This window comes from Hyaena hyaena, unplaced genomic scaffold (genome assembly GCF_003009895.1).
Source record: "Hyaena hyaena isolate Hyena2069 unplaced genomic scaffold, ASM300989v1 scaffold_281, whole genome shotgun sequence".
In the NCBI taxonomy this organism is placed as follows: domain Eukaryota; kingdom Metazoa; phylum Chordata; class Mammalia; order Carnivora; family Hyaenidae; genus Hyaena; species Hyaena hyaena.
Window position 1 is genome coordinate 900432 of NW_024080914.1, and position 11130 is coordinate 911561.

The 11130-nt window shown below is 49.7% G+C and overlaps 1 protein-coding gene across 1 annotated transcript; it reads left to right on the forward strand.

Annotated features, from left to right (window-relative positions):
• The first annotated feature begins 357 nt into the window (after window positions 1-357).
• PEX19 (peroxisomal biogenesis factor 19) lies at window positions 358-7296 on the forward strand. Its single transcript, XM_039246380.1, has 8 exons — window positions 358-435; window positions 1845-1954; window positions 2300-2465; window positions 2909-2994; window positions 3893-4054; window positions 5532-5708; window positions 5953-5997; window positions 6163-7296. The coding sequence occupies exons 1-8, from the start codon at window positions 366-368 to the stop codon at window positions 6244-6246; spliced, it is 900 nt and encodes a 299-aa protein (XP_039102311.1). The 5' UTR covers window positions 358-365; the 3' UTR covers window positions 6247-7296.
• The last annotated feature ends 3834 nt before the right edge of the window (window positions 7297-11130 follow it).

Sequence of the window (11130 nt, forward strand, 5' to 3'; positions counted from 1 at the left end):
CCCAGTGTAAACAAGGGAAGTAAAATCAATAGAATGTCAAAGTGCTAAGTGTTGAGAAGCATGATGAAAGAGCTTCTTCTCTGGATAACACGAAAAGTTGAGATAAAGGAAGCCGGGCTAGTCAGTAACCCGGTAGAAGTTGACAGTGAGTTCTACTCCGTTAGTTCAACGGTTCCCAGCGAGAAAGAAGGAAAGAAAAAACCACAAACCCAACCCACAGAGCTTCCTGTCCCTTTAAAAATGGCGGCTCCGGACCGGCCTGCATTGCTATTGGTTACACGATGACAAGGGGCGGGGCTCAGGGGCGGGACCGAGACACAGGCGCTGCTAAGACCCGCCTCCTACGGCAAGCCGGAGATAGCAAGATGGCCGCTGCTGAAGAGCACTGTGGGGCTGGGGCCGACGCGGATCGGGAATTGGAAGAGCTTCTGGAAAGTAAGAGCTCATGAAGGGGAGGGCCCGACGCGGGGCGGTTGTAAGGGCTCATTCTGGGGTAAACTGAACCCTAGGTACTGGGGGCGGAGCGGGTGAGGCCCTCCAAAGGTTGGCCGGGGGCAGAGGGTCTGCCTGTGACTCCGAAGAAAATCTCTGGGTCACCCTCTCCTTCCTCCGCGACGGGAGCTAGGGAGCCCACCTTGGGCCCCTGAGGGTCTCAGACCGTTGATCTCCCTGCCGGAGGGGAAGCAGTGGCCCACCGGACGGTGTTTCACGATCTGGCACCGAACTCTCGTAGGTTTAGGTGAGCAGGTTCTTGTTACCTAACTTCCTTCCCGCCAGCTGCAGCTTGGTGGGCAGCGAACCCGACTGCTCGCGTTAAGTGGAGACAAGCCCATGGCGCGGCCTTCTGTACACTGTCCTCTCCCCCTTTTTTGCCTTTCGCCAGGCCTTTCACCTTTCCCTCACCAGGCCCCATTCCAGTACTTTTACCAGGTCAGACAGCCCAAGCCGACTGCCTTCCATTACTCTGAAAAACTGAGGGTGAGACGGCTTGAGGGGGAGACAGCTCACCCTCCTGAAAGAGGCTGGGTGTTCTTTTCTTCCCTGTCCTCCACTCTTCTGTTGGTTTCTCGCCCACAGTGGGGCCAGTGTCCTCCCTCCAAGCCCGGCAAGCAGATTGGGGGCGAGGACTCCGGTTTTTAGGGCAGAGGTGTATATGTTTTGTCTCTTGCCCAGTCACAGAGATGTGGGCAGGCAGAAAGATGAACAGAAACGGTGAGGAGTGCCAAGTGACTCTGTGGATTGGCACACAGTTATCTGCAGACAGGAGGCCAGAGGGCTAAATCGGAGGATAAGAGAATTCTGAGAGTTCCGTTTCCCCTAGGGACTGTACCCTGCTCTCCCTCGTTTGTGCTAGTACCAGGACCCATGGGAAGCTGGATGGAACAAAAGTTTGTGGCTTTTGCTTTCTTGCCAAAAATTATGCCCTCGAGGGCTCCAGAGTGACTTCAGGAGTTTAAGAACCTGTGCTCTCTGCTCTTGTTGGATATTTGTGTGGAACTTCTGGGGAATCTTTAGAATGTGGCAGGAAAGTCACTATGTAGAGAGAGGTCTTTGCAGAACTTTTAACTCTCTCTTCCCTGCTATGAGAGAGACGCCTCTTACACCTTAAGCGATTTCTTTCTCTTTGATCACAATAAATTGGCTAATGAAGAGGGGAGTGGGAAGCTTATTGAGGGGTGGGCCAGAAGAGGGACACTTAAAAAAAGGGGGAGAAAAATTTAGGAAAGTTGGCACTTTGAACGATCGTTCTCAGGATGCTTTGCCCAGAACTTACCTGCCCCCCTCCCCAAGCCTTGCATCCGCATCCATCCCCAACACACACACTATGTCTCTTGTCTCTGAAGGTGCTCTTGATGATTTCGATAAGGCCAAACCCTCCCCAGCACCCCCTCCTACCACCATGGCCCCTGATGCTTCAGGGCCCCAGAAGAGATCGCCAGGAGACACTGCCAAAGTATAAATTCCACCCTCTTAAGGGAGGGGGAGGGGATGAGCATGCAGCTGAGCAGAGGTGGGGCAGGTCCCTGTGGGCTGGAATGGATTGGGGGGAGGGGGCCTGGCCTCACACCGATGGGATCTTGAGGAAGTGCTTTGAAAAGAAAGCAGATTTAAATGGTTGGTTTGGGAATGCCACCCTATACCCTTTCCTCAGTGGCCAGGTGCCTTTTGTCCTCCTTAAGAGAGGTAGTTAGAAAATCTGGGCAGGAGGGAAGCAATGCATTTCCCAGAGGCTCTGCCCGTGGTCCCTGTCAGAGGGGTGCCAAGTAAGAGATGCACTTTGGCCACCCCTTCCCTGCAGGATGCCCTCTTCGCCTCCCAAGAGAAGTTTTTCCAAGAACTGTTCGACAGCGAGCTTGCTTCCCAAGCCACTGCGGAGTTCGAGAAGGCCATGAAGGAGCTGGCAGAGGAAGAGCCCCACCTGGTGGAGCAGTTCCAAAAGCTCTCTGAGGCTGCGGGGAGAGTGGGTGAGGCGGTGGCCCTGGGGGGCTGGAAGTACCTGAGCTTACCTCTACCATCTTTGTTGCATGCAGAGGGCACGCTTATCTTCATAAAGCTGATAGCACTCCTCGTATCACTGCCGTTGGGTGGGGCCAGGAGATGGGAGGAGGGACGGGGACCGGGGACACTGCCTCCTGAAAGGGGGGAGGCTGAAAAGTCACAGAGAAGATTACTGAAAACTGACCGTTTTAAAGGTCACAGTGTTGTGGGTGTCATCGCCGAGAACAAAGTGACACCCAGTTCAAGTAGATTTGTGAAGGTGACTGTGAAGAGGACCATGGAGGATTCAGAGATTCGGAGTGCTAGTGACTCACCAGTAAATGCTGCATATTCAAGCTGATAACCAGCTCAGTCTGGGTAAGCAGACAGTAAAAATCCAAAAGACTTGGGCTTTCTCGATCTTTCCTAGGCAGTGATGCAACCTCCCAACAAGAATTTACGTCTTGCCTGAAGGAGACACTAAGTGGACTCGCCAAAAATGCCACTGATCTTCAGGTGAGGGAAAGGGGTAGGGGCCACGAGAGCCCCTCAGCCACATCAGCAAAAAGACAGACTCTTTTGGGTAGCCTCTGAAGTCTGTCCCTGCCATGCTGTTTTGCTGCAGGCAAGTTTAAATAGTTCTTTCCAATTGAAAGGGTGCTAAGCATCCCAAGAAGCAATTTTCCTCAACTTACGAGGGGGTAACATCCCGAAAAAATCCATTATAAGTTGGAAATACCATAAGCTGAAGATGCATTTAATACACCTACTCTCCCGAACATCACAGCTTAGCCGTGCCTACCTTAAGTGTGTTTAGAACACTTACATTAGCCTACAGGCATGCAAAGTCATCCAACACCAAGCCTATTTTTTATTTTTTTAAATGTTTTATTTATTTCTAGGAGAGAGAGAGAGAGACAGCGTGAGCAGGGGAGGGTCAGAGAGAGAGGGAGTCACAGACTGAAACAGGCTCCAGGCTCTGAGCTGGCAGTCAGCACAGAGCCCAATGCGGGGCTCGAACCCATGAACCGCGAGATCATGACCTAAGCGAAAGTCGGACACTTAACCGACTAAGCCCCCCAGGCGCCCCTCCAAGCCTATTTTTTAATAGTGTTGAGTATCTCATGTAGTTTAGTGACTGCTGTACTGAAAGTGATAAACAGAGTGGTTACATGGGGACAGAATGGTTGTCAGTGTATCGGTTGTTGACCCTGGTGATCATGGGAGCCACGGCCACAGCCCAGCATCACGAGGGAGTATCATCTACAGATCGCTAGCCCGGGAAAGGATCCACATTGAAATTTGAAGTACAGTTTGTACTGAATGTGCGTCCCTTTCACACCATCTAAAATTGAAAAGTGGTCCTAAGTCAGAGACTGTCTGTATTTGCTCTCCTCTCTCCTGTCCTTTATAGAACTCAGGCATGTCAGAGGAGGAGCTGACCAAGGCCATGGAAGGGCTGGGCATGGAAGAAGGGGACGGCGAAGGGAACATCCTCCCCATCATGCAGAGCATCATGCAGAACCTACTGTCCAAGGACGTGCTGTACCCGTCACTGAAGGAGATCACAGAAAAGGTCTGGGGACTTCTGTTTCCGCCTTTCCTCCTCGTTTTCTATTGCATCGGCGCTGGCAGGCTACTTTGTCTGCCTAGAATCTACAGCGCTAGGGTAACTGGAATGCACAGTCCATCCACTCTTTTCTCCTTTGTTTATTTGGAGCAGGAGAGCTGGGAAGGAGCTATTTTCTGGGAATGAAGGTACCACACTGAACATGTTTAAGGTAGAAGGGGAGGTTCTTCAGCTCTGGTTTTCAGTAAACTGGTTCCAGACTGTTGTCTGATCAACCCTTTCTTGCATTTCTTTTTCTTTTCTTTTCTTTCCTTTTTTTTTTTTTTTTTTTTACAAATAGTTTATTATCAGGTTGGTTTCCATATAACACCCAGTGCTCATCCCCACAGGTGCCCTCCTCCATGCCCATCTCCCCTATCTCCCCCCCAAACCCATGAGTCCTCAGTTTGTTCTCAGCATTCAAGAGTCTCTCATGGTTTGCCTCTCTCCCTTTCCCCACCATTTCCCCCCTTCTTCTCCCCCATGGTCCTCCATTAAGTTCCTCCTAATCCACCTATACGTGCAAACATATGATATTTGTCCTTCTCTGCCTGACTTATTTCGCTAAGCATAACACCCTCAAGGTCCATCGATGTTGCTACACATGGCCAGATTTCATTCTTTCTCATTGCCATGTAGTATTCCATCATATAGATAAACCACATCTTCTTGATCCATTCATCCGTTGATGGACACTTAGGCTCTTTCCATGTTTTGGCTATTGTTGAGAGTGCTGCTATGAACATTGGGGTACATGTGCCCCTATGCATCAGCATTTCTGTATCCCTTGGGTAAATTCTTAGCGGTGCTATTGCTGGGTCATAGGGGAGTTCTGTTGTTAATTTTTTGAGGAACCTCCACACTGTTGTCCAGAGGGGCTGTACCCCTTTCTTGCATTTCTAACTTCAATCATTTCTCTGATGAGGTTTCACTGAGGATTTACTGGCTTTATGTTATGAGCAATTTAAGATAGTGTAAAAGATGGTCCCTGCTGTCAGAGAGCTTACAGTTTCACCAAAGAAACAAAATACTGGACTAGAAGCTTTTCCACGACAGGGTGCAATGTGTGGTCAAGAGTCAAGTGGACAGCGGAGACCGGGGTCTGGGTGCCCCAAATCCAACTGTCAAGCTAAGAGTGGTTCTTAACATTTTTAAAGGTTGTAAATTCAAAACAGAAAAAGGAATAAATATGTGACAGAGATCACATACGGCCCATCAAGGCTAAAATATCTACTGTCTAGCTCTTCACAGAAGAAGTGTGCCATCCTCTGGTGACCATAAATGCTAGCACCGCCAGGTGACGTTGTTGGAGTCCGTGCTACCCACGTCTTTAGTTTTTCCTTCGCCTGTGACCCCTTCCCCTTCGTATTATATTTTTCAGAGTTTATTGCCCTTCGTATCCACTGTCCATTAATTCTTCCCCACCTGTTCTCCGTTTCCTCAGTATCCAGAATGGCTGCAGACTCACCGGGAGTCTCTTCCTCCAGAGCAGTTTGAAAAATATCAGGAACAGCATAGTGTCATGGGCAAGATATGTGAGCAGTTTGAGGCGGAGACCCCCGCTGACAGCGAGGCCACTCAGAAGGCTCGTTTTGAGGTGGTGCTGGATCTCATGCAGCAGGTGAGCCGTCCTCCTCATGCCGCCTGTGTCCCCCTCCCCCCGCCCCTCCACCCCGGTGCTGCTGCGTGTGCGTTCAGTGGAGCGGGGGCCTGGGAAGGAGGCCACGCTGCCAAGCCCCGCTGGAGGAGGGAGCGCAAGAGAGGCCACGTAGCCTGGTCCCCAGGACAAAGGAGAGAGACCCTGGCTCAGATTCTCTTCTTTTGGACTGCTGTTTTCTGCCACTCAAGTTCGTCTTCTTTTCCAGCTACAGGATTTGGGCCATCCTCCCAAAGAGCTGGCGGGGGAGATGGTGAGTATACCTTCTCCCAGATTTGAGCCTGAGCCCAAGGTGCTGGAATTCTGTAGTCTCGATAGATTCCACCTGAGGCGATCACGGTGGCCACAGGGGGAGCAACTTCAGAAGCTGTCACTTGAGGTAAGAGCAGTAACCTCAGTCCCTTCGTCTCTTCTCCAGCCTCCTGGCCTCAACTTTGACCTGGATGCCCTCAATCTATCGGGCCCACCAGGTGCCAATGGCGAACAGTGTCTGATCATGTGAAACACAGCACGTGTTTGTCGCTGATCCCAGCCGTGAGGAACACCTGGAGTCAGCAGAGCCACTGGGAGCTGGGGCAGCAGTATCGTCTGCGGGAGCAGTCTGCGCGCCGCCCTCCGCCCTCCCAGCTGAGATCGTGCCATACCAGCTGACGCTTTTACTCTGTCTTTCTAGTAATAAGGACTCTCGGGCAGGCCCGGTCTGTGAGCCCCTTCCATCGTGGTTTCGACTGCTGGCAAAGGTCCAGCTACCTACCAGCTGAAGGAAAGCGTCCCTTTGGGGGCATGCACTTCCTCCCCCTCCCAAATAATGTTATATATGGCCACACTGATGTTCACTTTTATATTCTGGGTCTTCGTGCCTTGTCTCTACTCCCTCTCTCGGACGTGGGGAGCAGAGACAGAGTCCTGGGACTCCGTATTTCTCTGGTTTTTTGGGCAGGGCCTTTGGGAATGAATGGGGAGACATTTGGCCCGGGCTCTGGGGCTGCAGGTCTGTCACCAGGTCCTCTTGCCTTCAGACAGACCGTTGGGAATTCTATGGACGAAAAGGAAGTAGGGGTTTTTGCATCTGATCACAGTAGGGCTGAAAGAGAAGCCCTGGGATTCTCCTCTCACCGGGTCTGAGCCTCCAGGTCCCTGTCGTAGCTTGAGAGCTCAAGTCACCACCTTGGGTCTTTGTATGATGCTGTGTGATCTGGGTGAACCCAGCCCTTGACCTTCCTGTGCCGCCTGCCTCTCCTTCTCTTCTCTCTCTTTAAATACCTGTTTATTGCAGCCCTTCTCTGCACCCAAGCTGTTGTAAGGAAGGGCCATCCTGTTTCCCCTCATCTGGGCCATCCGTGACTCTGATTGGCCCCCTCCCTGGAAAACATACATAATTACAGTGTCAGGTCTAGGAAATGAAAGACTGTTCTTCCCCAGACGTGTTCTGGCTTACTCGAGACCTCTGATTTCTCTGAATCCTGTCCCTTGACTAAGCAGGTGACCTGGGACCGGGCATGGGGTGCAGCTTCGGTCCTTTCTCTTGACTAATAAATAATCTGATTGAGGAGCGTGGCCTGTTTTTCATTCAGGTCTTTCTCTGATCTTCCTCAATTTCTGTAAGCTGCAGCGTGAGGAATGTTTACAGACCTGTTCATAACACTGCAGTGCCGGATTCGGCCACCACCCTTCCCCAGCTCAGGCTGCCCCTCAGCTGGCCAAGGTTACCGAGTGGCCATCTTGCCTCATTTCCTCTGGCTCTTTCAATCTGGGAAGCCCTTCAGTTGGTGTTGGATTCTAAAGTTTCACATTTTTATTATTGTTAGTAATATATTATTAACATGTTTTCAAAATTATTATTATTGAGTTGATCTTGCACTTCTCTTTGGGAGCCAGTGCATCTCTGGACCCTGGTTGCCTGTGTTGGCAGATACTCTGGTCAGACCAACTGGCTGTCCTGTTTCAATACTCAGAAGACAATGCACAGGGCAGGTGACATTCAGCTTCTGAGTCACTTTGCGCTCCGGACATGCCACTTTCCTGGGGGTAAGCTTTTCACCCTTAAGGTGATCCCACACATTCTGTGGTTTGAGGATGGAGCCTCAAGGTATCCGGGAAGGTCTAGTTACTGCCTCTTATCAGAGTATGGAAGAGCCTCAGTCTGAATCTGAGTGTCCTCTGCCCTGTAGGAGGTGGGAAAGTGGAGGCAAACTTGTGATGGTGGTCTCAGGGCCTGAATGGCTGGACATCTCTCCCAGCTCCAGCCAAACCCTGGACGAGGAGAGAGAGGAGGAGGGAAGAAGAAAAAGGCCCTGTCTCTGAACCATGTGCCTGCTGTACCGGCAATTTCCTTTTACAGATTCTCACTCCTACTTTCCTGGTCCGGGCTTACTCCAGGAATCTAGACCAGTGCTCTGGTCCCATCTGGTTTTGTTCCCAAGCCGTTTTCCTTTTGACTGAACATGAACAAATTGACCCCCAGCTCCTCTCTGTCCCAGAAGCGCTGTTGGAATGATTTCTGGGCTTGTGGAAGGACAGAGCAATCCTTCTCAAACTGCCTGTGCTAAAAGGCCAGGGTTCTTGTTTGACAAATACCCAGTCCTTCCTACACTCAGATGTGTTCCCGTAGCCCAGGGACAAGTGTGCAGTTCACACAGCATGCCACCCACCACGCGAGCTTGGCCACAGCCAAGCTGGCCACACCCCTCTCAGCAGGGTAAGTCCACCGACCATGCAGCTGGACATCACACGGCAATGGCAGAATGCTAACACATTTCTAAACACTCTGAATTCCTAACTCCTCACATTGCAGCCTGGCACGAAACTGCTCACAGACCAGTACGAGTCTCTGAGCCACCTTGAGTAGCACTGCCCTGGGGCCTCTCCAGTCTCCATAGCTCCCTCGGCCGCTCCGGTACACTTCTCTACTCATTCTCTCTCATGTGACAGTGACCTTTTTACTTTGTCAAGGATATGTCACTGTAAGGACCTCTATATTATTTTTATAGCCTTTTCTCCCACTTAAAAATAACCATTACGAAGTTTAGATTTAAGCTGTATGTGGAGTTCTTATGGTGCTCTCAAACTTTAAAGGAGGTACCCCTTTGTTCCAAAATTCTGTATGTTAGAAAATAAATTTATAGTTGTTTGGATGGTTTCATGAAGTAGGAATTGAATTCATACAGAATTTGATAACGAGGATATTTTCCCGTGACTCCAGACCATCCTGGCAAGGTCAAGAGGTGCTTATCATACGCTGTCTAGATGGCTTGAGGAGCTTGGAAAAAATGATGGTCCACAGTAAATAAAGTTGAGATGATAGACTTCACGAGAAATGATCAAAAGGCTTACAGGAAGTGGGCATGCAAGAATGAATGTGTATTACACTGGAAAACCCACCAGCCAACTATGTTCCTCAGGAAGGCCTGGGATTTTTTTTTTTTTTTTTTTTTTTTGGTAAAGGAAAAGCACTAATGAATGGGTCACTGGCATGTTCAGGAAGTTTAGAAGTGGCTGTCTCTGTGGGTGGAGGCTGCTGGAAGGGAATGTGTAAGAACTGGTTTCCCTTGTAGCAGTGGGGATGATGGGCTCCTGGCATAGCGGAAGCCAAACGGCAACACTTAACTCTCAGAGTCAGGGTGGTTGGGTTTCCGTAAGGGCAGCATGTTCAAAGTGGAGATGGCTAATGGAATGTGGGTGGTCCCAGGGACCAGAGAAATGGACATTCAAGGAAGGTATTGATTTATATTTAATTGAGAGATCAAGAATGATTGAACAGAAGAATGAGATCAGTAACTTCAATGAAAAGTCAAAGTTCCTTGTCTGTTTTCTAGGCCTGAGACCGTTCTTAGAGTCAGGCTACCAACTGAAAGATCCATTTGCTTCGTCACCCATGTACTGGGGGAAGATTGCCCAGATCTTTTAAGTTGGAAAATAGGGATAGTGGGCCTGAGTTGACTGATACCCAGGGACCCAAAGGGCCACCACAGTGCTTCCCTCCCTACGCCCCGTCCTCATTGCAGTAGGGGACTGTGGGGTCAGAATGGAGTGCTTGCCTGGATCTGCCTCACAGTGGGTCCAGAAACCCACTTTATGGTCATTTTTTTCAGTTTCCAAATGTATAATCAGAATAGACATACTTGCCAGCTGGCAGAAAACCCAGGTAGAAGCCCCTGAAACTGTACCCCCACCTCTACCAAGATAGAAAAGAAAAAATGTTGCATTCTGGGGAAAATGGCAGTGATTAGTTCAATGCTTAAAAACATAGAGGGATGCTGGGGTGTGGGTCTCCACGACTTACTCTTTAATTTCACCTGTCTGGCTCTTGCAAAACCTGGATTGCCTGAGGTGGATTGCATTGGATTACTGCAAACTCAAGTGGGTAATAGTCCAAGCAGTACTGCATTGGGTGTGTTTTCTCTATGAGAGGCAGTAACACAGCTGCTGGCATAGGTACACGGTTATTAACGTGTACTGTCTGACCCTCTACAGAACGCCTGCCCACCCCCGATCTAGTGAATACATTCTTCCAAGGAGTATCAGAAGCAGTTTGCATTCACAAGTGATGGGCACAATCTTGATCTGGAGCTGTGTTAATTCTCCCCCATTGTCACAGTGTAATCTGTTCTACAGAATATCACGTTTGTGTGCTTTGTTAAGTGTAAGCTACTCTGAAATCAGGGATGTGCTAATCAGACCTGCTGAACAATGGGGTCAAGTATTCTAGGTTCCTTGGTGAGACACATACACGCCAGAGGGTGGAGAATAAATCCTGCAAAGATGCATGGTCCTGCCACATTGGTTAAGTTTTTAGGAGCGTTCTGGGAATTCTCTCAAAAGTAAAGGATAAGTTGTTGCATCTTGTGTATTTTACCCCAAGAAAGAAGCACGGTGCCTTGGTAGGCCTGTTCTATTTTGGAGGCACCGTATTCTGTCCTGGGGAATGCAGGAAAGGCCTCTGCAGCAGATCTGGGCTATGATACCAGCAGCCCCACAGCTGGGGCTGAATGGCCTGGAAAATTCTGTGGTGCTAGAGATATCTTTGGTAGGAAAAGATGACGTGTGGATACTTGGGCTCTCCACAATAGGAGAGTCCCAGGATAGATCTCTCGGGTTCTGGAGTAAGGTTATGCCATCTGCAGCAAAGAAAGTTTCATCACTTGAAAAGCATCCCCTGGCATATGATTAGGCCCTGATAGAGACTCGGTGCTTGACCACAAAATATCAAGTGACTGTGTGACCAGTTGCCCATATAACCAGCTGGTTATTGTGAGACCTGCCAAGTCATAATGTTGGGTGGATACAGTAGCAATTTGTCTTACAATGGAGACAGTACCTTTGGGAAGAAGCCCAAGCAGGCTTGGTGGGCACAAATCAGTTAAGTTGAACAAGGGTCCCCGGTCCT

Excerpts from the sequence above, each read along its gene's own strand:
- PEX19 (XM_039246380.1), top strand. The coding sequence starts at position 366 with ATGGCCGCTGCTGAAGAGCACTGTGGGGCTGGGGCCGACGCGGATCGG. Across the intron at positions 1,955-2,299 it reads CGCCAGGAGACACTGCCAAA|GATGCCCTCTTCGCCTCCCA; the intron begins GTATAAATTCCA and ends CCTTCCCTGCAG. Across the intron at positions 5,709-5,952 it reads TGCTGGATCTCATGCAGCAG|CTACAGGATTTGGGCCATCC; the intron begins GTGAGCCGTCCT and ends CTTCTTTTCCAG.